At 40.6% G+C, this 27,446-nt stretch overlaps 1 protein-coding gene across 1 annotated transcript in view; it reads right to left on the reverse strand.

Annotated features, from left to right (window-relative positions):
• The window catches only part of KBTBD12 (kelch repeat and BTB domain containing 12), a 29,575-nt gene extending 8,356 nt beyond the window's left edge, over positions 1-21,219 (reverse strand). The window contains exons 1-4 of the mRNA XM_075714549.1: positions 20,150-21,219; positions 18,927-19,197; positions 15,467-15,617; positions 3,512-3,709 (exon numbers count right to left, since the gene is read on the reverse strand). Coding sequence (XP_075570664.1) covers positions 3,512-3,709; positions 15,467-15,617; positions 18,927-19,197; positions 20,150-21,219 — 1,690 coding nt within the window. The remainder of the gene's footprint in view (positions 1-3,511; positions 3,710-15,466; positions 15,618-18,926; positions 19,198-20,149) is intronic.
• Between the last annotated feature and the right edge of the window lie 6,227 nt (positions 21,220-27,446).

Consider the following 27,446-nt stretch of genomic DNA (forward strand, 5'->3'; position numbering starts at 1 on the left):
TTTCATTTCTATGTCAAGGCAAAGGAAATAAAACATGGCAACAAGAACATGGCACAGTCAGGCTGCAAAGGCTTGTTTAAAATCCATAGTTACAGCAGTAAATGCGGCAACACATTTTAACAAATTAGTAGAAAGCTGGCTGGCTACTGTGCATTGAGTCCTTCTGAATATTCATACTACGGCTGATGTTTTCACTCTGTGCGGAACTACAAACTAATGGACAAAACCAACCATTTTAAACATTTCTGAATATCTTGATGAATGCTGTAACATTGCTGACAAATGACAGGCAACATTCATGACACTAGGCTACATGAGCTGGAGCCAAGTGTTAGAGGCAAGCAGATTAATGGTTCCTATCTGCCATAGTAGTTTTAGAAGAAAATGAGCTAATTCACATAAACTACTGGCTAGCAGATGAAGTTTTGCAAGTCTTGCTAAGGAGGAAACAAATTCAAAACAAGCAGAAGATATTTTTTGGGGTACTTACCACGATCATAAGAACATAAAATATTTGTCAGCTAGTGATAGAACACAGAGGTCTCAGAGTGGTACCATCTAATCATAGACACCAAGCTCCTGACGTGTTTGCCTTAGGTAAGCCAGGTTAGAATCCCTCATATCCTGATCAAAAAACATGGAGCATTAAGAGACAAGAGAGGGCCTCAGGGTTCTGAATAGCCTTCCAGTCTTTCAAGCAGATTTAAAGCACCAAGGGCCTGAACCTCCCTCTGGAAGCGTCTGTGCTTCTCCATATGCTGCAGGGAGCCTGAAGTCACTAAGGTCTTAGTGTAGGCACTCCAGATAAGTGTCTAAACTTCAGCGGAATTAATTCCCTTTCCCTTTTCATGGCCAGGCCTTGAGCAAGCTTCTAACTTGAGGAAGCCTCAGCAGGGGAAGTCTTACAAGCTCTGTTTACCACCACAGCTCAACGTTGAATAGCATTCCTTACAGTTCAGAGGAAGCTTTCTCTTGATGAAGTTTGGACACACTGTGGAGTCCACTCATCCTTTAGAGAGACTGTGTTCTGCATTGTTCAAACTCTACTCTCAGCTGGCCAAGCTGACTTCCCTCTGGAGACTCTAAGTAGCTGTAATTTCTCTTCCTCTGCTCCTGGGGATGCTGCATCAAGAGTGGGTTTAAGCAAATGCAAAGACAAGTTGAGGCTGAGGTGTTGGGGACATAGCTATAGTATATAGGGAGCTGGTTGCAGCCCCTTGTATACATTGGCTAAGATTTTCTATTGCAGCAGTACTTTTGGCTTATTTTCTTTTTTTTGAGCAGCACTCATTCTTGAATGTTGACAGCAGCCCTTTAGCGTTCAGCAGGCAGAAAACCCAGAGACTACAGCTGTGCCTCCAGCTTGTTCCAAAAACTCCACTTGGTTGAAACGAAATTACAATGTTTTGTAAAATTGGAATATCCTCTCTTGGTTGCATCCCTCATCAAAGTGGCATGCCAAGAAACCCAAAAGACTAAAACCAAACAAGCACATTCTGAAATAACCCTATCTGCTACTAAAGCAGCAGCACATGCTGTTCTGTGAATATCTTGAAGCTGCTGAGCAGCTGTAATTGTGAAAGAGCAGAGTCAAGCCACGCGCTCCAAGTTCCCATATGACAGTAATAACCCTCTCTCCCTCGCTCCACCCTTCACCCCAAAGAGCAGATCAGGCAAGAGCTCCCTCCAGCATGCAGAGAAGATGGGGCCAGGGAGAGAGGCCAGCTAGATAACCTCTTCAGGTTCAGCATATGGACTCCACCTGTCTTTTTCTTGATGATGGTAGCTGGAAGCTGTTGTTATGAAGATTTAGAAAGCTCTTTTCCTTTAATAGCTGGAAGTCATATTAAGAAGCCTGTCAAGGCACAGCTTCCTCTCAACTCCTCAGACATTTGGATACATCTGATTTACAATTGAGAGTGAGAATATTATTTTGACTCCCTTGTTAATAGACATCATAACAACATCTAAAACCACAATCATATACTATTTCTTCGCTGGTATACAAATTGCACGCATAGGGGGTCAGAATTCAGGTTGCACAGGTAACTACAAAACCTGCATTTTCTAACTCTGACTTCTTGTTTTCCAATCTAAATAACACTTCTAGTGCAGGGGAGTTCTATACATAATTATACAGATTGCAATAGTACAGTCAGGAATCAGGACCCCATTGAGCTGGCATTATACAAACATACAAAAGATGGCCGTCTTGAAATCCACGGGGGGACTTCCAACCTCTCCCGATGCTACCACTCTTTATACATGACTCAGTGACAGAACATGGTGGTATTGTACAGAGACTGGTTTTATGGCTCTGAAGCTGCCTTAATTCAGAAAATCTCATACTAATCTGTTAGTCATCTTGAATGAAATTGCTTCATTTGCCAGTGCAAACAATCAGCCTTTTGAGGTTTGTACCCACTAACTTTAGGCTTTTTCCTAACCGCTGAGAAAAAGACAAATATGATGGCACAATGTTTGCTATGGAAACACAGTGATGTATCATAACCATAATTGCTCTGAGGTCACAGAACTTCCATCAGAGATGACACGAGAACATGCCTGCTAGAGAGCTGCCATACAATTGTTTTCAGGAAGCAGCTTCCTCAAACAGTAGCAACTGAAGGGAGGGGAAGGTGAGTTGTGAAGTAGCTGATGAAAATCATCATTCTAAAATAACAGCATCCTAAAATAACAGCTTTAAGTTTAGAGTTTGTTATACAAATAAAAGTTGATGCAACTGGAGTCAGTGTAATGTGAAGGACACATCACCAGTGATACCACGTGGCCATTCCTGGGCAACAGTGAGCCTGACGTGACATTTATTAGCAGTGGATAACGCATCTGTATTACTGCTTTCTCCTAGAAAGGAAATTGGGGTAGCAGCTGCTATGTAGCAGGAGATTTTAAGTGTGTGTGTTTTGAGAGACTCTGTGTTTATAATGAAAAAAGTAATGGTGAGCAGTACTGGAGATTCAGATAGAGCCAAGCACAGCTGGGAGGAGGAAGACTTAAAAGGAGAAAGGTGGCCATGGGGCTAGGATTATTTGAAGTCACCAGATCTGGAATTTTAGTCTCTTTGTACATCATTAAATACACAAGCTTTTTCAACATTGATTATGAAAAGCATGTAAGTAAATAGGCAGAGCCAGATAGCTTGGCTAAGGACAGATGGATAGCGCCTTAATCTTCAACAAATACGTCCAAGTTCTTTAATGTCCATAACACACTAAGCTCCTGATCTCAGTAGCTCTGGATGTAGATTTGGACAGGTTTAGTGCAGATCAGAAATATCCTTAATTTTTCATGTTTTGTTAAGAAAAAAGCAAAGGACAAACAGAGCACAATTCATATTGACATTAGGAGCTGACAGTCCAAAGGCCTGAATCAGCTCTGTGGTTCCAGGGCATGCCAGTGCCACCTGATAGGATTGGTCAGTCATCAGGTCAGTCTGTGTACAGTGAAACTGATTTCAACTACATAAAGAATGTCAGAATCATTTTAGTACCTGCTCCGCGAAATCCTCCACAGAGGTACAGCTTGCCTTCCACAGAGCCTGCGCTGGTAGAATTTGTTCGTAAGGAGAGGAGGGGAGAAGGCATAGGAGGTCCATCCCTCCAGAAGTCTCCATCAGGGTTATAAATCTCCACTGCATCAAGACATTTCCGTGTCTGTCCCCGGTCACGACCAAGGCACCCAATTCCTCCTGCAAAAGATACATAAGTCAAATGTAGCAGTCCCAGGTTCTGCTGAAAAATATATTGCTGGCTGCATCGGTTTTTGTTTACATGTCCTCATCTCCTTCCCTTTCTTTTCCTTTTTGCAGCTCCAGAAGTTTGTTGGATAGTAAACTCAAAGCAGAGGCTACTGCATGTTATCTACAGACATTGAAGCAAGGTCCCTTCTGAAGTCTTGTATCAAAGGAAGGACAAGCAGTATGTCTTCAAAATGCAAAGGTATTTTGTCTTCTTTTCTGCCTATATAGTACAAATCATCATAATTACTTGTTCTGTGTGCTGGACAAATTGCTTTATTATTAAGTTGCAATGGATCAAAAGTTATTCTCCAATTACTGTTAGTGGATCTGACCCTAACACCTGTTAATCAATGATGAGTTGGATTTTTTTGATGTCTTTTCTGATAAAAGAAAAAGATGATACCCATTTCTTAAGGAAATCACTTTCCAGGAAAAAACCCATCCAATATGCAGGAATGCCGATTGAGTTACTTGTGACAAGCCCTGCTGTTGAAGGGTTAATTAGGATGCCTGAGGTTGGTGTGCAGCATTGAAACAGATCCCGGTTTTCATTTACTGGGATGTATTGCAACAGGCTGCAGGCATACCTAAGATCTCAGTGCACACTGCAAATACTGTACACTGAAATCACAGTGTAAACACTGCCTTTCCAAATCCTTTCCAGTGATCAAATCCAGATTTTGAATTCACAGCCTTTGGTTCTTGAGAATTAATATGCTGATGTACCCTCGCAGGTTTTCCATCTGTGCCAGTGGACACAGTACCCTGTAAGGAGCACTGATGGCATGCTGAAGCAGTTCTTTTGTGCATGTGTGTGTATGTGACCACTTTTAAATATAAATGACTGCGATATGCAAGCATTTTCCACATGAAGGCTAGCTTTCCAGATACATGTGTAGGACTGCTGAATTGTGCAAATCCAAAATGCATTGTATGGCATGTAATCATGTCCTTGCATATGCAAAGAGAAAGGACTGCAAGTATAACATGTGTAAGGTTAGTGAGGCTGCTTTTAAAATATATTGCCCCTAATGCTGCTAAGCTGGTCTGTCAGCGAAATGAGCCCCTAGTGCTCAAAGTTTTACTTGCATATGGTTTTCCATCTACCTCTTAATATGGACTGTGTTACTCTTTCAACCTTTTGTGCATTCTCCAAAGGTATTTGCAAGAGGCCGTGACATGAAAAGGGGACTGTAATGCTTCAAGTTTGCTACCACTGTATTCCTAATCTGCATTTTAGATTCAGGTTAAGATCAGTTATGCCGGTATCAGAGCAGCAAAATTAGAACCAAATTCAGTGTCCATTGTCATCAGCAGGAAGTTTTCCTCCAGCTGAACTTAGCAGCATTTGATTCAATTCAATATTTGAATTTGAAAATCTTCACTGGGTTTGGTTTTCAGTTCCTTTTCCATGCACAGCAAATCTTTACTTGCCCTAATACCGATCAACAAGGTCCTAGCAGTTTGTATTAGGTTCCCCTCAATGAATTTTTCTAATCATTTCCATGCCAAAAAGGGAATTGTATGCATCGTCATGCTGAGCCTTTCTCACAATGGAGTCTCACTGAGCTATTCTTTAGGACTATTTGGAAACAAGAATAAGTTTCAGAATTCAAACATTTACTTACTGTATTGTTCTTTATGCCAGGAGTGTTACCCTCTTCTATGCAGTATTCTCCACTACTCCTTAATGGCTTATAAGAGGCATGCCACTCTAATAATTCCCCTAAATCTATCAAGAAAAGTTTTAAGGCCTGATCAAATTTTTTAACTGGTAAGGCTATTTAATTGATAGCTTATCACGTAGTCTTTCTGATTCTATGGCATCCTTCGGTAGAATCACATAGTACAGCATGCAAGATAATTTCCTGCCAGGGTATGTACAGTCTACTGAGTACAGTGTAACGTAGAAAGAGATAGTCAAGCCAGTTTTAACTGGGAACCAATAACATCAAAGCTCCCCACAGACTAATTGGATCTGTTCAAAAGACATCTTTGTGGTGCCAAAGACAGACTGCTGCTGGTTATAAAGCTAGCTTTTTTTAAAATTAGCCCAGGTGTTACTGTACACCACTGAAGAATATGCACTCACCCAAAGGAAAAGTCTTCATATGAAGAATGAAAGAGCATCTTGTTCAGTCAGAGGAGTGAATGGTGCCAGTTAGGGAATGCATGCAGCATGTCAGAGTCAAACAATAGCTTTGCTGATTGCCTCAATATTTCAAGGAGGGCAGTGGACAAAATGCCCCAGAATTCTTCTAGAAGCATAATTGCTGTTTATTTCTTAGTGCATTTTTATTGTCGTTTTCTAAATTGAGTAACTGTAGGGCATGGTAACTTCAGAAAGAACAGAAATAATCAGATACAAAACTGCTATGGCACAGTCAGTGACATTTTGCAAAAAATCACAGCCATTACCAGTTAAAATACATTCAGCTGCCAATCCAGGGGATCCACCTCCAATTATTTTTCCTGGATAGTTATTAGAAAAGAAATCTTTTGTGACCTGTTGGAGCATCTTTTAAAAAGTTTAAGAGCTGCCATATATTTTCAAGCATTTATGAAACCTTATTGGATAGTTTAAGCATCTTACATTTAACCTCCTTTAATCCTGTCATTATCAGACACAGTCCTGAAGGTACAAAATATCTCCATTTTATTTACGCCCTCCACAGCCATTTCAGATAAATCCAATTTCATGTTCAATTTACAACAAAGGCAAAACTAAGTTCTCAGCAAATAGAAAGTAAGAAGGAAAAATCAGAGGGGAGTAAAGTTTAATTTTCAAGCTTAGAAAAACAGCATTCTGAAAAAACAAGAAATCAAGAATTTCAATCTCCTCTTCTAAAGCAATGCTAACACTCAAATATTGCTAACAAAGGAATCTGAGGATATTAGACTCTACCAGCACGGCTTTGCTGTATTCCCAGGTGCAGTAGTTGAGAAATACTCCTGTGAGACAATACCCTTTTTTTCCTCTACGGATACTGGTGTCTCAGGCCTCTTCCCAAAGAACCGAATACACAAATCAACAAAAAAGGTTCTCAAACTTAAATCAACTTCACATCTGCAGCCAAGTGGAGGCATCTCACATTAACCAGGCTATCCATCATCTACAATGTGTATACCAAGCAAGACTTCAAATTGGAAAAAAAAAAAAAAACAACCAAACCCCAACTTGCTGTGTCAGGCAATTCAGGCTGCTTTGTGCTCTGTCAGTCATGACTCCAGATCACCCTGTCCCACTGCTTTCTTCGTTCAGATTTATGAAACCATTAGGAGTGCAAGTGGAGACATATGGAATTACAGTTAAGGCCATGAAGATTATCTTTATTTCATGTTCTCTGAGTAGAGCAGCTGAACAACTGAGTTCATGCTCTGCTCCTACAGGAGCCTCTACATAAAATGGGGGTAACCTTGAAGATGCTAAGGGAGAGTGCAGTAAAGAGGGCAGAAGGTTGTAGGTCATCTGTGGGAGACGCCTGTGCCAAGTGACCTGCCGTCAGCATGTGGATCTGTGCTTGTCATTGTACCTTAAACCACTGAGAACTATAGATGGGGTCATTAAAACACCCATGCTGTGGTCGCAGCCTCCCAGGAGTCCTGACAGGTATGCAGAAGGGCAGCAATTGCTATTTCCATGCCCATGGACTGGAATGGATGCTGGGGAGGGTCCTTCGTTAGCCCACACTCACCTGTCTCATCAGTGGGTGAATTCAACACCACCTGGCCTAGTTCTCTGCATAAAGCACAATTATATGTCCTTTGTGCAGGGGAAGATGGATTTCTCACTGGGAGTTTTGAACATTTCTCTCATTTTCACATTCATCACACATGAGGATTTAATCCCAGAACCCAATCTTTCCCCCAGCCCCCTTACAAATACACCCTTTCAACACGTTAGGCTTTTTACATCATGCGCTTCCCCTAGGAGACATTTCAGATGCCACTGAAGGACTGAAAAAGCCAGTGAAGCCACCTTTGTGTTCCCAAACACATTAATGCTTGAGAGCTCTCCATATCACACTTGGATGATTCTGCAATCAAACGTACTTTTCAAGGGCACTCAGTAGGCAGTGGTTCTAATGGACTTTAAATTTAACATGAAGCTCCATTAGTAAAATAAACATATAAATAAAATACATGATCTTTCTTAAGAAATCGGGATGGAGAAGACAAGCCTTTGACGCAAGAAGGCAAAGCAGGGTATATGATGCGATAAGCATGTCTTCAGAAATTCAATGAGGTGTGGTTCTGTGCTTCGCTATACCCACACGCTACTCATGGCTGAAGGCAAAGCATGCTGCTTTGGCTGAGGTCATCCGCCTCCCTCTTACCCCATGCTCATCTGAGAAGACTGAACGCAATTTGAGTCACATCAGTTCTAATAATAGAACAGCCTTCCAGCACTTGTGGGGGAACATCTGTAACAGCAGTGAAGTGGTAAAGAGTCACTAGTAATAATTAGTTCAGCAGGTGCAAAGGCAATAAGTGCCTTAGATACATCTGTATATTTCTATAGGAGTGAGACTGACATGCAGTTGCGTTTCAAGAGATAGGGAGCATTCCTACCTACATGTACCAAATGACTTCACCCATGTCACTGATACTTGCAAAAGCAGGCACTGGTGCAGAGCAATTGCACTTCCAAGTCTCACCCACACTGAGCACCTGTACAGCAAAATTCGCCAGGCAGCTGAGTCTAACATGGACAATTTTTTTTCCCCCCAGGATAGCCACCCATATCGAAGTCTGTATTGCTCATTGAACAGACAGAATGGCTGACCAAAATGACACCTACAAGGTGGCTGGTGATCCAGATAGGACTGAAAAGAGCTTATGTAGTGCATTGAGAGTGGCAGGGTGATGGGGACCTCTGAATGTCAGGCTTCATACCATTTAATTTGGTTCCCCCACTAGCAGACACCTGAAATTAGACAGGAACTACAGTCTCTCAGCCAGGGGAGTATATCAGGGAGCAACAAGAGCAGAGCTGCTTCCAAAGGGAAGGTGACCCAGGTAGTGAGCTCACCATCAGGGCACAGCTCCACAGGACCAGAGGCAGATGATTGCAGAAGGTCCTACCAGCAGCTGTCAGGCAAAGGCAAGGTGACAAGAAGGGGCTGATTCCTCAGGCCTGTGTTTAAATGATGCTTCTGGACCTATGGGCAGAGGGTATGGGTGGAGGCCCCAGGTGACGCTTGTCAGGATGATCAAGACCTATTAGTGCCCTCAGGGCACTGACACTGTAATTCTTTATCATATAATTAAGTCCTCAGGTTGCAATACGGAGCAACGTGTACTCTTAGTAGCGCCTCTCTGAATTTTTATCAAAGGAACCTGAAAAATGCGTAAAAAAAAAAAAAAAAGTAATTCTCCAACAAGCAAGTGAAATCTAAGCTTTGCCTCCTGCTCCCGTAAAATAATTTGCTATTGAATTGATCTCTGGAATGCACAATAGATTTAATAGCACTAATCTCTTCTGTAACATTTCCCTTCATTACTCTTTAACAGCACTCAAGCTAAGAGTCTCAGCACTTACATTGCTCTCTCACTCTCTGCAAAGCAGGACTGCTAAGCTGGTTTCTCAGAGAAATAAGGGAGCAATAAAGCTAGCCCTGGCAGGCACTTCCAAAGATGAAACCAAGAAGCACTGTCATTCTTTACTAACACAGAGCAAAGCAGATGAGGTAATGCAGCTTGTAGAAGACACGAGGGCAAAAGATTGATTAAAAGCAGGGCTGAAAAAACAGATGATTGTCTTCCTAAATGTGGTCAACACTTTGGTTCCAGCTCCTCCCTTTCTCCCGTAATGCCTTGTTCTCATTTCCTTTGATAAACCTTAAGTGAGTAGAAAGCATTTCTGATCTCATCTATCAGACCAAATTTTTGCATTTTTTGTTTCTCCCTGCACACAGGCACTACAGAGGCTGTTGAACAGGTATAACAGAGCAGAATCAGGCACATAAGCTGCTACTTGTCAGAAGTCCAAAGCATATTTATAAATAGACATGTTTATTTTAGAAGAAGGTGTTATTCAAATGCACAGTTAATACTCAAGCATGAAAGCTAAAATGTCTCCTTCCAGCCCCTCCTACACACACTTTCATTTCCAGAGAGACCCCAAAGTACATATTCAGATAAGTATTTTATGATCGAGACATTCAGTATTTAATTGAACCTCATTTAACTGCTTAAAAGTTTTAAAAGAAGCTCTCAGCAAGAACTCAGGGGAAAAAAAGCCAAGTTGTAAGAGGTGGGATGCCAGGCTAAGGAGGATAAACAAAAATTCTTTGATTCCTAAACCTTCCCTAATACAGTTTCTCGTTTAAGTCCTTCTATATGTTCTTATTTATAAAGCAGGAATTATATAACATAAAAGCAACACATGGTTAAAGCTGTCATGGTGATACAACATTTTTTACCAGTGACCTGTATTTCAGAGACAGTACTTGTACTGAATATGTTTTAACATCAGCTAATTAATATGGCATTCAAATGGATTCATTTGGATAAATTTTCCTAATTTGTCTGTTGGCTGTAATGAGTTTTCAGAGACTTAGCTGGAAAGGATATTTTTTTAAGCAAGAGATTAAAATGCATGACCTTAAATAGAGCCCTCCCATCTGGTTTTCATCCAAAAGTGTCTCAATTGCCTCTGTCATTAAGAACACAATACTGCTCTTTCTTGGGCTTTCCAACGAATATAGTTATGTTCCTGGGAAAATATGGAGAGAAAGAGCTAAGACCAGTCAAATGGGATGAATAGGAGAAAGGATTTTGAGCCTTAGGAAATGCTGTTCATTTACTTATAAGGATTATGTACACTGTATAAATAGCATAAGAATCTCTAGGAACATTATACAACAAACAGACAATTATATTGCAGGATTGCTGATTAAGACACATTGTACAGGTTCCTGAACAATGCTATTACTCAGACCAAAAACTCTAATCTATTTTTCATTTTCCTTCCATCAGTGTGACTCTAGAATAATTCCATTTAAGTCATTAGGGTTTTACACGCTGGAGCTGGCAATTAGGCTGGGAAGAGTTTTTAGACAGTGGCTATGTACTCTCTGTTCTGTGCCAGTAAGACTTTTCAGAAATTAACACTTCAAAGGCTAAGCATCAGATTCTGATCTGAGTTAGAACAAAATGAGTCTGACACAACACAACTGACATCAGCAGACTACTTACTATAGGTTTACACCTACATGGATGAGAGCAAAAATTATACTTGTATATCAAAAAGTCTGCTGTTGCATCTTCTTCAAAGCTAGTGCTCCATCTATGCTTTTTGCTTCATATTTATGATAGAAATTGCATTCACACATCAGAGACATTAGAGAGGATCAACTTTTAGTGCAGTGATTTTTCATTTATGCTCTAGAGTCCCACCTAATCCTGAATGTGCTGACACCTGTATGAACTGTACAGGAAGACAGAGATCCTGCCTAAAAGAGCTGACAAACTTACTTTGTTTAAGGACTTTGTTTTCAAGAGTTGCTTGAAAGAAGTCTCATCTCTCTGCATCGCTGCTTTATGTATCCAGCTAGAGTTATATATTTCTTTATTTCATGTTTTCATTTCTGGGAAGCGGGGCTTGGTTCTCGTGGCATACAGAAGATATCTTGTATTTACCTGCTTCCACCTTGCCTCCCTCCCTCTCCTTCCTCTGCCCCCAGCAGTCCCCAGTGGATCTTCTTACATGGGTGCAGACTGCAGGAAGCCCATGGAGACAGTGCATCACATCACAAGGAACAAGTACGATAGGAGAAGTGGGTGATGCTTGTGGGAATCCAAGCATTGACATCAAGCATGCTTCTGAATTGCCCCTTCATTGAGTGTCCCATGAGTGTCCGTGGGAGCCCATTAGATGCTCAAGTTCTGTGCACACACACTTCACTATGGGGAATCCCCATTTGGAGAGAGAAGGGGTATAAATGGCAGTGGTAGAGACTCCATGAAAGTCTCTCTCTCATCTGTAGCACAGAAGCTTAGTCATTATGCCTGAGCATGGATGCCTCTGAGGTCACTACATGAGGACAACCTATGAGCTGTGACCCTCTTCAGAATGTGTTTTGCACAAATCGCCCTTGACAGCATCTTTCTAGACTCCCACAGTGCCCCGCATTCCTTGTGAAGCAGTGTGATGACCGAGGGACCCACAGCTTTGAACAGCCTGCAGTGGTTTTACCGTCCTCTTGACAGTTGCTATTCTTTGGTCTGTCAGCATCAACCTCCATTCCTTCCATTCCCATTCTCTCCTGAATGTCATCTGCATGACCAAGTACAGATCAGCCAGATTAAGAGTGTTTTTACTGTCTTCCTTTCAATGCCATGAATTGCCCGTTCACACTGCCAGGGTTACCGTCGCAATTGTTTCCAAAGGAAAACTGTACCCATCTCGCAGCCCAACAGCCTGAGAACTCACAAGGTAACAAGAACTTGTCACCACGAATAAACCGTGGAATGTAGCTTTTCTGTGTAAGGTTTTAATTACAGTTGGCGAGTGTGAGTTTACAGCTGGAGTTGAGGCCATGTGTGATATCAGCAGAATAAGATGCCAATATCAGTGACTCTATCACTGTTTCCAAACAGAATTCGTTTGGAAATTGCTTCATCATTGTGAGAAGTCTTGGAAAATACTTTAATCTCTTCCACAGAGTTTTCAGACAGTGATGGTTAACATTTAGCAACCACATAGTCTTCTCGATTTTAACAGACAAATCTTCATTTCCACCCATATAGTTAAAGGTGGATTTAAACCAGCATATTCAAAGGTAGAATTTGTTGACAAATCATTTTTGGCTCAGTGTCAGGTTTGTCTTTCAATTAAAAAATTTGTTCTAATATTATTTGATTTCCTAAGGAAACAAGACTCATGCAGTTACCCTCACTGCATGTGTGTTCTCTATCTGCATTTAGATTATTTTGTCTGCCTTTCATAGCTTTTGCTCCTGTTGGCCAGTTTCAACCAAATTTTACAGATTTATGGACGTTAACGTCCTCACAAGGTTTGTGAAAATAGGCAATCAGGAGCTTGTGAAAACAGCTCAGACCTAGGTCAAAATGTCTTCCCTGCAACTGATGTTCATGCTACCTGATGGTAACTCATTCGTGTCTACACTTGCTACAGTTACACCTTGAGTGGACGGAGCATCAGAACGGAGGCAGGCTCAGAAACACAATGGTAAAAATAACACAATCTTTCTCAAAAACCTGCTCCCTGGAGCAGTGTGTGAGCTTATACCTTTGGTATAAATTACAGGCAACTTTGTTCATTACAGTGAAATTACCCCAGATTCTCTGTCAAAACTGAGAGCAAACACTATCATTATGTGTATTTAGTTACATTTAGTGGCAGGAGTGAAGGGTCCAGTGCAGCAAATTGTTAATCACAGGATTAAGTGCATTGGTTCCCTTAGGACTGCCCGAATAAGGACTGCTCATAGAAGGTGCGTGAAACAGCAAAGTGATGGAGACAGAGCAAGAGCTTGTTCTGGCCCACGCACCGATCCGATTGTTAACAAAGATTTTTCTCACAAAAAAAATTATTGGTACTGGCTGACATGTAAGAAGGAATTCAAGTCAATGTTCAGCTCCCTGAATACTGCAGCACTGACTGCTATACATAATAAAACATTGCTTTTTATATTTTTATGTTAGCAAAATGCTTGAGAAGGTCTGTGAGACCATGAACTTTCCTCAATGCCATTTAAACAGGCACTTTTCAGATTTAATACTGTGCTTTTGTTCAATCTGTACATTTCATTACTGTAATCACTCAGATATGCTTCTTCCTTTGTGAGATTTTGAGGGAAGAAAATGGATGCAGTTTTCCTTATTAGCCACTCCTTTTCCTTGTCTCAGTGTCAGGCTTGCTGTGAAGATGACTGTCAATTTGTTTTATCACATGCATCCCAAGGCGGCTCCTTTTTTTTTTTTCTCCCTGACTCTCTTGTGTCATCACAGCATTCGTGATCTTGATCTCAGAATGCTTCTTACTGAAACTCATGAATACAGCCTTTCTCTTCCCAACTATTACGGCTGCTTCTGCTGCCCCATTACAGCATCAGTGTCAGTATAAATAATTATATAGATTTAACCTTTTGCAAAGGATGGATTTTCCACATTTTTGACGCACCTTTGAACCTGGGAAGCCAACACTCTTGTTATTTTGCAGCATACTGACGTTCTCTATCACTAACCTTTGACAATAATGAAATTATTTTCTGTTTGTAAAGCTCTCTTTTTCCATACAGGCCACTCTCGCCCTTTCTCTTGGTTGTGACTATGGGCCTGTCTCAAGCCACTTAAGAAGTTTCTCTAAAAGAAGACAAATGCAGCGTTAAAGCCATTTTCCTCTTCTACCTCAAAGACACCTTTCTTAGATACACCCCCTGCAAAACACTTTCTGTTATTACATGCCAGGAACAAACTCTTCTTTATCCATGGTATAAAACAACCCCGACAAAACCAGAACACCCTTTATACAGGAGGTGTATTAAGTTGATAAGACCATATTTATTGTGTTCACTTTGACAAGCTTGCAAGCAGGAGTAGTTTGAAGCAGAAGGGATTGAAGTGTCCTGAGGTACTGATATAATTGCTGCCTTCTGCATGGCTGATGCTGCCCACAGGACCCTGGGAGCATGGAAGGGTATGAATAACCCACAGCCCACCTGTGGATTAATTGACTGTACAAAATTTTTTCACCACTTCTTCAAGTACTTTCCCATTATACACCTGTCTATAATCCTTCTTTACTTCATTTGTTCACCTTTCTGACTCCTGTTCTCCTTTCAAGATGCCCTTTCACCTTTTCCCCCATATCATTCCCAATGCCCGCAATACCTTTCTTCTCCATCTGCCTTTCCCTGCCTTACATCATAATTTTCTCCAGAAAGATTCCCTGCATGACACCTTCTGAGGTGTTTGCTAGTGTTCAGAAACAGGTGATGTTCTTTCTGTTGGCTTGGACAGACGTTGGGATGGGGCCATGAAGGATGGTCTTTGGGAAAAGAGTCATGTTATGAATGAACTGCAGAACTGGGGATATGGATGGGGATCATTCTGGGACAAAAGATTTTGGGGTAGGAGATTATTGAACTCTTTCACACAAGTCTTAAAACTTTTGGTCAAAATACTGTTTTGAAACAAAAAATTGAAAAGATTCAATCAAAAAATGACAAAATGAAAGATCTCAAAATGTACTGCATTGAGGTGGGTGGAAGAGAATGATTCATTGAATTTTATCAGAATCCACAAATAATGTTGGTTTTGACCGGAGATCCAAATTTTCTTTTTCCCTATGCTATTCCTTCATGGTGCTGGGTATGTTCCTTAGCTTTTCACTGCTCACCTGTGAAATGGTGCTAACAAGACGTCTCTACCCACCTTTTAAAATTCATTATTATTTATAGCACACACTGATACTCAAAAGAAAAGTATTTTAAAAAGCGAAGTATCTTTGTTACGTTAATCCAGAACACAAACATTCACTTAATTTAATCTACATAAATTAAGGAAGGAAGACATTATGTGGGGAAAAAATAACTCTAGAAAAATACTACCCATTTAGTCCAACATACTTTGTCCTGCGTACATAGCAAAGGGTGAGATATTTCACTTTGCAGAGGCAAATTGCTGGAAAGAAGAAAAAGTCATGGTACTATCTGTTAAAAATCTGTTTCCTCTTACCCAAGACATAAATCTCGCTGTTGACTACGGCTGTGCTGAAGCGGTATTTGGAGTACTTCATTGGCGCGCCTTCTGTCCATTTGTCTTGGCCTGGGTCGTACCGAAACGTTCTGTTACTTAATCGATCCGGCTCATCGTCAGGCAGATCCATCTGTATGAAATATGACAGCCATATAATAATACAACATTTGGAGCCCTCTGCACACGCCTGCATGCAATTAATCACAGCAGACAGCTGAGCAGATAAATAACATAAACACATCAATTATAGCTGCTAAGTGATTCATACTCACTAGGGTTTAACAGCACCCATGACTTGTGGCTGGGAGTACGCTGTGGAAGGCAAATGAATAAGAAGGCATCTATATTCTGCAGTGATAAAGCTGAGGATTTGGGTAATAACAATACATTCATGGGCCCAGCTCTGGCAGAACGTACCTCTTTCACAAGGCTGCTGTGAAGTCCTAACAATAATAGAGGGCAAACCAGTCTATCTGACATTTTTTCTTCCTCCTAAATGTTGCAATCTATTCCCACTGTTACACAGACTCTACTGTGAGTGTCAGTGAGGTACTTAGCTGGCCTTTCTCAGGCCTGTATCTAAACTTAACTTATTCTCAAGTCATTTGCACGTTTCTTTAGTCAGCCTAACCAGAGTAATGTTGTTCAACTGCTGTAACTTCTCCTTCAATAGTTTTCATAATAAGCTCCTAACCCCCGGCTATATCTTTGCTGCCATAATATTCTTTTTATACTCACTCCTACTCCTCTTGTTCTCTCTCATCTTCTTCCCCTTTCTCTGCCTGTCTAGTGTGATGCAGGGAACTCAGATTATGTTTTCTGGGTACGACAGCCTTGACTATAAGCAGTAGGCTGTGGGGGGAGGATCCTGAAATATTTTGGGATGAAAGGTTTCACGTAGAGAGAGTGAGAAGGAGAGAACTACTTTGCTTACTTGTGATGTTGTTATGTGTGTTCTTGCTTTGATTGTTATTTTTCTTTCCCAAAAGACCTTTACAACACTGATGTGATGGACAAGACAGTAGGAGGCAAACTAGAAAGTAATTACATAGCCCCTTGGTTACCCCCTGTAAATGCCCAGGGGCATGCTCTTTCTTCATCATAAGTGTGAAACACTGATTTATTCACTGAAAGAGGGGTAAAATGTGTATTTTCAACACAGAGTAAGCATATACTTAGGAGAAGGCATCATTTGACATACTGTAAGTTCACATCCTACCTCATTTTTGTGGTAATGTTCACCTCAGAGTGCACAGTGTGCTCTTTATGTACAGAAAACATAACATCCAGCAGCCCTTCTCTCTGTCTCAGTGGTCTGAAACCTTTCTCTCAGCCTCACCAAACACCTCCTTCCATTTTAAGAGCCCCCAGTTACCAAGGCTGGAGTCACTTGGGTTTTTAGCTCTGCTAGCACCAGTAAGGCTAGCCCAGCGCTGAGCCAGAGCAATGCTGCTGTGAGTCGAGCCCTCGCCCTCCTAAGCCATCATTTTATGTCCTGGCTTGACTTTGTCTTGTCTTGTTTCAATTGCAAAGCCTGAGTGGGAAGGGAACATGTATTTATCTCTGTCCTGTAATGGACACATGCATTTACAGCACTCTATCAATGCTGTGTCGTTAGTATTTGTTCAGGATTGACAGAACATTCAGTGCTGCTTGAGCATAGGGACAACTCCTGGCTTGACAAACTAATTTGCTTTCAGAGCGCAGCTGTGGTAGCCCCACATAGACAATCACCGCATCTGACAGGTGAATGTGGCAGATATATGGTACCAGAACTCCTCAGCACTCTGCAGTGCTGGTCTTAAAGCACTTTTTTAAGAGCTTTAGCTAATTTGTTCTGATCTGCTCAGGTACACCCTAATCTTACAAAGCTATGGATTTTAATCAATCACTGTTAATCTGCTCATCTCAAGCCTATTTATATATAAACTCAGATTCCGATGTGTTGTTACTGATAGTACTGGTCAGCAGGTATCCACTGCAGGTGTTTTCAAGGTGTCCATATTTTTTTTAAAACCATTCTTCGCTCAATATTCCTGACTTGTGCTTCTAAGCCACTTTTACTCCTTACAGTCTGATCTGGAGAACTATTAAGAAAGACAAAGCTGGTTGTCTGACTTCAACATCTATCTTTGCGGTATAGCATATCTTTCAGTTCAAGTTTTTTTACAGATAGATTGTTTCTACATAAGTATATTTTTATATTTTAATTCTTTAAATCGCGAGGTATCCTTGCTCAGTTGTTTCAGTATCAGAAATACTCTCTGATCTTTCTGTTGTCTCCTTGGGGGACTCCTGCACTCAAAATATCCGAAGAGGTGGAAATCTTGTTTGCTGAATGCATCTCACTTTTAAATACATTAAACAGTAATTTATTTCAAGAGAACACAAACCAATGAGATGTGATGACAGTCTGAATATACTGCTGTCAGCATTAAGAATTACAGATGTTCTACTTCATCGTCAAGTGAATGTGGGTCTTTATCTTGAATGCTCATATTTAAACAGCACCAAGCAGTAAATAAGAATGGGCTACGCTCTTAAAAAAGATCTTTTGCACTGGGAGCAACTGGAGAAAGCAAGCACTCTTCCTGACATCCACCTTCCTTGTAGCATAGTTCTGTATATTCCCTGTACTCCTGAATATGGTATCTGTGGCCCTTCTGAAAATTCTTTTTAAAACATTACATGACCAAGCAATGGAACTGAAACAAATAAATGGACTGATTAAAGGAATCTGTTTTCCAGAGAATGCTTTGACTTTTCCTTTAAAATATAATTTAATGAAAATCAAATAAATGAACTTTGGTTAACCCAGAAGGTTTCCTGAGAAATTGAGGTGAACTTTACCTTTCAGATACAAATCTGTCCCTGAAATTTACCTGTGTACACCCTTTTTGAAGACAGGGCTCAGTTAAGGGCCTCTGTATGATTTAAATACCATTATTTACTGATACCTAGAAAAATTAAGTGGACAGTATATAAGGAAAGGAAAGGCTGAAGTTAATCCATTTTTCACAGCCTGTGATGACAAAAAAGTGCCAAGTAAGTACTAAATATAATCCTAGTTATTTCAATTCAAGTTCTTGTGAAAAAAATAAGGTGTTTAACACAGTAGTTATTTAAAATTGAACCCATGTTGATACAGGGGATGTATTTTAAACTCTTGCTCACTGTGCACGTCTCTATGAAAGAACTGCCCTTCCTAAAGTTGGTATTATAGTGAGGATGGCATAAGATGGATATCATTCCTCTTCACCCTGTTTGGTTTTCCTACAAAAGATGTTTAACCAGAGGAATGTGAGCAATGTATTCCTCTGTTATCACTGATGTACTTTTCCTGTGCAAGAAGCACCATAAAATTACACATCATACAAACCAAGCATGGCTCTGCTTGTTAGTAAACAAACAAAACAAAATAACTTGCACATTTCTTAACCTGTGGTGTCCAGCCACCCAGCACGTAGAGCTTATTCTTCACCGTCACCACCACATGGCAGGCTAACGGTACTGGAAGAGGCGCTGTGCTTCTCCAGGTGCCTTGCTCCATGGAATACTTCTGCACACAGTTTGTGACCAGATACTGATTTTTCACTTTCATTTGCCCTCCTATTACATAAAGATCATTATGGGTAGTGCCCAATGCGTAGAGTTCACGGAGCTGAGTTGTGCACAGGCTGTGCCAAAACTGGTTTCCTCGCTGGTGGTATCTGTAGGAAAATCCAGAGTTGTAAATGCCCTCATTCACTGAGGTCCCATCAGCTTGTTTGAAATGTCACCCCCGTCATCATCAATGTTTATTCAGACAATGGTACGATGACAAGAGGAGCTTTCTCCTTCACAGAGAAGTTATAAAATTGAGCCTAATGTTTGTAAGATTAAGCATTTTTAGTATAAGGAATCCTAGGCATCCTTTCAAAGATATTTGACCCTGATTAAAGTAAGTCATCCCTTATTTCTGCATGTGCTGCTCAATCACAGTTCCCACTGAAATTAGTGGCAAGAGCGAGAGCTCAACACTGCTGAAAAAAAGGCCACTTCATCTGCCTCAGGACGGATTTACTTCCTTAAATTTAGGCATCTGTATTTGAAAATGCTGTCACAATTTTTAAATTTTGTCTTTAATGCAGAAAATGTCTGTTTTTCTTTAAAATGGGTGCATCTGAAAAAGACGCGAGTAAAAACAGAATGAGGGATTAAAGCTATCCGTCATTATCCTTTAACCTCTGAAGTACTATCATCAACTTCAACAGAGAAGTGTGTTATCTCTGTCTTACTGGACTCCTCAGGTCATTTGCTTGACTCATTTCCCCCTGCTAATGACCTAGAAATGAGCATCCTAGGAAAATGTCGTGATTTGACTAAGGAGAATATAAAATCCACATACATTGATGTAGGATCTAATCAAGCTCATTTACACAGAGATGCCACTACAGTAAATCCTTCTTCCTTCAGGAGAAAAGGCATCAGGATTTCGTTGCATGTATATAATTCATTGTGCCATAAAGATCAATTGTGACAAATTGATTAGAGTAATCAAAATCTCTGGGAAAACTTTCAAATAAAGAACGCTTTGTCTAGTGGTCTTTTTTTGTTCCCAGAAACATTATTTGGATTTAAAATTTTTAAATAATTAGGGATTTTCTGACAGAGGGTACACACCTATAAATTTCGATGTTCCTGGTCTTTTGTCTAGACATTTTGACGGCACTTGCCTCTCCTGCCACAATAATATCATTATTCTCAGTGACAACACCAGTGCAAACACATCCTAAACCCTCTCCATACTTTGGAGAGGAAATGAAGTAAGTCTTTTGTGTCGCAGGAGCATAACAAAAACTGGCATCTGCATAGCTACCATGTCTTGACCTAATGCCGAGAGAATTGTTGCCAATGCAGAGTAAGAGATCGGTAGTCTCCATGCCATATCGCAGGCTGAGAGAAGGGTGGCTGGATAGCTTGATGGTTTTCAGTGCTTCCTCAAACATATCATTGCATTCTGAATTGCACAGGATCATCGTGTTCCTTTTCTGGGCTTCCACAAGAAAGGAAGGGCTGACAAGTACCAGTCTCACTTGCTTCAGGAGCTCAATAAGGTGCTCTACACGTGACTTTCTGCTGTGCTTGACCCATCTAATGACGAGGTCCAGAATGCTCTCCTCCCTGGAAATATTCAGATCATCTGATTTTATGAGAGTCAACAGCTGCTGGAATTCAATCTCTAATATTTCTTCCTGTAAGCTCACCTCAGCAAAATGCTGATATAAGTATTTCCTTGCTTGATCAGACAAATCTTCTGCCCCAATGTGGTTTGCAAAGTAGTAGATGCCCACACAGTTGGAAGCATCCATATGGTCCATCATGTACTTCTGACACATACTGAAAACATCTTCCATCTGCATGAAATATGCAGCAAGTGCAACAGTCTGCACATTCTGGTTAGTGAGGTGCAAATCTGCACTGTACATGTAATTGAGTATTACGGACACACTCTCTGCAGAGATGTCATGCAGTACCACTTCTCTTTGCGTGCATTCAACCAAGCCACAGGTAAACATGGCTTTGAAATAGGGACTGAAGGCAGCCAGCACCACCTTATGGCAGGGGAATTTCTCACCTTCTGCAACTAGCACAATATCAATTATCTCTGTTGATTCTTTCATTCTCCTTACTTGTTCCAATAAAGTCAAGCTATGGCACTGCCTGCTTTTCTCCTCAGCCTTATGATCCATGGTTGATCTCCAAACTTCCTGTTTTTAAATCTCCTCAGGATTCAAGGTCTTCATCAGGAATGTTTCTAGAGGTAGAAGCATAACATTGTCCAATAAGAACAAATTATTGGGCAAATGAATATTGCTATTAATATCTAAAGCTAGTCATTCTATAGAGTGTGATATAAATCAGTAATGCATAAAAGTATGTAAAATTATGGTGAGGTCTTAGGCTCAAGGTCTCCAAGACACAGAAAAATAACACTGACACTTCAAGTGATCTTCAATATTCAATAACGCCCCCACAAGTTTTTTTGATTGTTTAAAGAAAATTACAGATTTCCCTTCAAAACAGTCTTTTCCAGCTGCCTTCTCCCTCCTTTCCCTGATCCTGATCCAGAGCCTATTAAAATCGAGGGAAATCCACTGACTTTAATAAAGTCTAGGTCTGGCCCTTTGTCCCTTGGCTGTTCAAGTTTTGTCTCTCACATGCACCTGAAGGACATTAGTCCTTGCTTAGATGCTGAAAGTACCTTATATTTTCAACAGCCCCTTAGGTTAGACAGCCAGATGGAGTAGTACCCTTTCAGTGTTCACAGCTCCTCTCAAACTAGGAGTTATGCCTAAGTAGAGACTTCAGAAAAGGCGTTTACAAGACTAAAAAAAATGGAAAAAACATTAGACTTGCTTCTCTCACTAGTTTTTACAGCCATCTACACCTTTGCAAAGCGGGTGGGAAATAAAGCCACTAGTACAACCCAGTTCACCGGCATTTTACAGAGGCATAAGTGTACATGTGGATGTTTAATATCCTGCCTTACCACCAGGCCTGACTACCAGTTTGCAGAACGGTTTCGATTCAGAAGCCCTGTGCTTACACCCTTGCAAAGCAGTTAGAAAGCTGCCGCCTCATTACTCTACCAATAGATTTGTCTGTGCCCCATCACGCCCCACTTTACCAGTAGCTCTCTCCCTAGGCGTCAAGCTGAGAGAGTCAGGCAATGTTGTGGGCAGAGACAGATTCCACCCCTGAAGTATGGTGGTGGAACTGGCAGGAAGCAACTTGGTCTAATTGGCCAGATTCTTTACTCTTTCACTGGTTTTCACGGAGTTGCTAGTGGTTTGCTTTGGGATAAACAAAGGCTTAGTAAATAGGGGCCAGCTTTCAAGCTGTCCTCCCACTTCTCAGCAGGATGCTCAAGTGCTGCAGATTAAGAGAGTTTTGGTTCCGCTTACTGTAACCTCAAATGGGATTTTTAATTAAATTGTAATTATTCACATACTCCCTCTAGTTTTATTTATGGGGAAAACAGAACGAACTTCGTGGTCCCATTTCTGGTTGGTTTTTTTTTTTTTTTTTGGGGGGGGGGGGGGCTTTACTGAACCGCTCAGGCTCTCAGATCAGCAAGCTGCAGAATGTGAGGTACAGTGGTAGAACTGTCAGTGGGAGAATGACGTTTACCCATCACTTTAGCGATACCAGGCCTTAACACAGTTTCTGTCTCTAATGTGGTACTGAGAGAGTTCTGTTGTGGAAATGCATTAAGGACTCCTGTCATGAATCACCAATGCACAGACAAGTCCTAAAGCTGTGGTATAACCATGTTTGAAACACATTGTAAACATGCTATGAATTGCTTAATGGGACTATTCAAATGAGCAACAGTCCTCACCAGCTTAAATGTTTGCAGGATCAGGGTCTTGTATGACAGATTGAACTGGTTTTCTCAAATCCTGGAAGCATGAAGAGTAGTCTTAGTTTCATTAAAGAAATATGTATCAACATAAAAAATTAGTATATGAAATTCTTTGAAACCCACCTGAAGGTATTTTCACAAACATTCCAGCTTTCTCTACAGATCTAGATAGATGGATTTTTTTTAAAATGTTATAGTTATTTCCTGGGTGAAAAGGAAATCTATGGCTATATCATCAATCTCAGACCTACTCTTTTAGCTGTTCAGTTGTTTTTGGAAGTAGTCATCATTCTGTTTTAACAAATTACATAAATTCCTCACTTTGAGTGCTAAATTAAAAACCAGGCATGCTTGAAGACTAGCATTTCCTTGATTTTATCAATTCTTTCCATATTCCAAATCTGGAACTAGAAGCAACACATCTGAGAAATGAATCTGGGTTATTACCAGATTTTAAAAATGGATTTGGAAGACAAAACATTAACTTCATAGTCTGAATGTGGGCCAAGCTCTGAGTTCTTCTTATGGTACTTTTTAAAATCAATCAAAGGCAGTAAGTTTGTACAAAAAAATAAAGCAATGGTATTTCCAAAATCTAGAACTTGGGTTGTTTGGGGTTTTTTGTTCTGGGTGCATTGAAATGAAATACTGCATTTGAGAAAACGTAGGTCTTAATCCTGCATCAACAGCCTCTGAAGGATTCTTTACAGTGAGCAGAATCCTTTTACGAGATAGAAAATGCTCTCTTTTTTTAACCCTACATGATAATTAGATGGCCAGTTTATCGTTTTCCCCTCATGCAATTTTATCACCTTGTAATATTTGATCTTCACTGCACTTTGATAAAGGAACCACACCATATCTCAAAGATAGTGTATTATAAGCACGCATATCTTAAAGCAGATGAGCTGTAGCATCTTTAATCAGGTTGTTCACTCTCCAACTGGATGAAAGTGTTAATAACTACAGACAAGACCCCCATCCTGTTTAGCAATCTGACTAACCAGGGTTTTTCCTCCAAAATTATCAGCTTCTCTCCTTTCTCTTTTGTGATGTCAGAGCTCCACACATCCTCCAGCTTTTTCATAATGGACAAAATGTGCATTTTTAATGTGAAGAACAAGTGAGATGATTAATCATCATCATCTTTCCCAGACTTTTGTACAGATCAGGAAGAAGCAGTGTGTAGAACTGAGTTATGATTTCACTTCCTTTGCTGGTCACCTTTAAGTTTTCTTTCACTGTTAATTTAGCTTTCTTAAGAGCAACATTTTTGTCTTTGATTACACTGTTCATTAGATTTGTGAATTTTATGTGTTCATTTACCAGTGATCAGGATATCTGGCACAACAAGCTCACAGCCATTTTCTCCTCTGTTTCATCATTAAGACGTTAGCAATAGGAATCTTAAAGCACAGTGTAGCTCATGCCATTTACTCATGCCATCACTACTTTAGGCACAAATTATCTGATGGGTAAGTCCTATACCCGCTACCCAGATGATGAAGGGCACTGCCCATCTGCACCTGGTGCAGGGAGGTCTCCTCTGGTGCCCACAAAGCTGGTGGGTCGGCTCTGGGCACCCTCCCCAGGAGCAGCAGCAGAGCCGTGTACAGCCTGTGAGGGGTAGATGGGGTGGCCGCCTCTCTCCTGGGGCTGGTGCATACCCAGTCATCACTTCATCCTTGGGCTGAATTCTGCAAGGAGTCTCCACCTTGCAGTCTGGAATCTTCCAACCTCCTCTTCACCCACCTTGCTGAGCTCTGCAGAGCAACGCTGCTTCCCCAGCTAGAGCTATAGAATCATAGAATCATAGAATGCTTTGGGCACCTTGGTTACCTTACGCTTTCAGGAAGACAGTATTTGCCTTTCCTTGTAAGAATGCACCTTCTTCATCTCCTTGCTTTGATAGCACACCAAGCTCCTGGCCGAACTGTGCTGAATAAAATCATGCTGTCAATTTGTATGTAAGTCTACTTTCTCCATCCTACATCTGAGGAAACTGAAGCTAAAAGGTTAAAAAGAAAACAGGATTAAAACCCAGGGGTGAAATCCTTTCATTAATTTCAGAAATTCATCCCTGTGCATTAGCTACAAACTTGTCACTCCCTTCCTGGCTTTTAGCAGTGTTTAGGTGAGGTCATTAGAAGGATATTAATATTCTCCTTTATATCACTGGAAAGACTATTAAAGGGTAATAATGAAATGGTGCTGCTTTGCTTTCCCCTCTGGGTTACAGAGGAAAAAAGATGGTACATTGATATTAAAAGAAAGGATAAATGTGATACAAATATAATTCGCAGTGAGACACTATACTGAGATTGTGCCAGAGGCTGGGTTGTCATTAAAAAAAACCAATGCAAGGCTCAAATGCTTCGTAATGTCACCAGAGCTGAAATCAGAGTTATTGCCTTATTCAGAGTTTTTGGATATTTTTTTCTTCTATTGTGAAAAATGGATTCAGGTGCAAATCTTCATTTGATGTTACTTTATTTCAGAGACATGCTGTTAATTTTCCTCCAGTTCTGGCTGCTACTTTTATTTTTATATCAGCTTTTTGTTAGTCTAATTTCACTTTTTTTTTTTTTTTTTTGCCTTTGTGTCATGAACCTTATGAAGAGTCATATATAATTTTATGCAGGAGCTACAGCATACGTTTTGCAAGGCAGTAGGGTGCTGCAAGAGTAGTTCAAAACATAAATAAGCGCACTGCTGTGAGCTCAGCTCTACGGCTTTTATGAGGCTATCAAACTATAAATAAATGCTGTCCTCAATTCTCTGTTACACTGCAGCCTCTTTGAACTGCCCCAGCGCAAAGGGACTGTAAACCAGATGGAAGTATCTCATCAGGAATTTCCCTTAACCTCTGAAAAAAAAAGCTACCTTGTAATTAGAGACATTATTTTGTCTGCATTTTTGTCTGGGACATAGATTTTTCTTGTCTTTTCCCCCCAGTTCCAAGGAATCTCCTCTTTCCCGCGCCGTGGTGGGAGGGTGGGAGCTGTGGGACCTGACCCAGAAGAGGTCACAGCACCCAGCATGGGGCAGCGGGCTGCAGCGCAGGGGGCACCTCCTGCATCCTCCTCTTCCTCCTCTGCTTTTTTTTTTTTCTTCTCTGCCTTAATGAGGCTGCCCTGTCTTCAGCCTGCCTCCCTTCAGGTGCTGAAAGGATCAGAGTTCAGTCACATCAAAGAACCAGTGCCTCTGCCTATGAATTATTTGTGCTTCCTTTGTTATCGGTAAGCTGAGAAGCAAATCTGTTAATTGTATGCATTATGACATTTGGCTGACAGCCACAGCGAGGCAGAAATCAGTACCCAAATGATAATAATGTTATAATCTGGGGGTTTAATTATGAAGGCTGTGCTGGCATTTAAGATCAAGATTTTAAACTGTGCAAAAGATCCCGCAGTACTCACGAAGGGCAAATAATAATGCTAATCTTGATATAAGGAAAAGATGTAATAAGACTAAGATACAGAAAGGAAGCTTCTGGGGGATCATAGATGTTCCTATATCTATAGGATAATAGTTCCTATTATCCTGATAATTCTGATAATATCCTGATAATTATCTGACAATTCTGATACCTGGAAAGAAATTATTACATGATTGAATTATAAGAATTTAGAGGCCAATAAGGTCATAAAAGACTCTATAGCACCTATTTATCAAGAACAAATTGTGTCAATCGAATCTAATTTTCTTAATTTTTTCAGGAATAATAGGGGATAAATTAGATACTTTGTCTTGAGTGAAGTTACTGATACAGTCCTACATGATTATATCATTAGAAACAAATTGTGATGAAATCAACTGACTAAATCAACATAAGTCAGGTGCCCAACTAGCTGAAAAAGCACATTCAAAGAATAGTTATCGGTGGTCAGACTGGGAAGCATTTCTAGTCTGTGCCTAGAGATCTGTGCTGAAAAGGTCACTCAGTTTCAGGGAATACTTACCTTCTTCCTTTGACTTAGATATTATTTCTTGAATGAACTCCATCCATTCTGTCCAGATAAAATATACAAACTTGTGGTAGAGCATTAAGTGGGAGAACAGCCAATTCTTTTTTATGAAATTTATGTCTATATGGTTTGAGAGGGCATACAGGTAAGTGTCTCTAATAAATGGTTCTCTGTGACAATTTGACGTTTAGCGCTTGGATGTGTCTCAAGCATCACTGTAACTACTAGCAGCCAGGGTACCTTTCTGAAGCTTTCTGTATTCTGTCAGTTGCTAGTTACTTGGAGATCCGGGATTTCTGGGTTTTCAAAGGCATCTAATTAAGCTAAAAGCCCAAGTCCTACTTAAGCTCATTACGCAATTTAGGAACTGAAGTATCTGCATCACTTTTAAAGGTAAAACTTCAGCCTTAAATGGCATAGGCAGCTTTAAAAGGTTTGCCAGATGACATGTTCTCCTTCCCATTAAAGTCAGAGAAAGAACTCTCCTTGCTCAGCCCTATCGATTTCCCAGGATCAGCCCCACAGCAGGTACGTTTCAGGTGATCCTCCCTTTTTGCTGGAAGGGAAGAAGGAATTGTAAGCT

This window comes from Pelecanus crispus, chromosome 7 (genome assembly GCF_030463565.1).
Source record: "Pelecanus crispus isolate bPelCri1 chromosome 7, bPelCri1.pri, whole genome shotgun sequence".
NCBI lineage: Eukaryota > Metazoa > Chordata > Aves > Pelecaniformes > Pelecanidae > Pelecanus > Pelecanus crispus.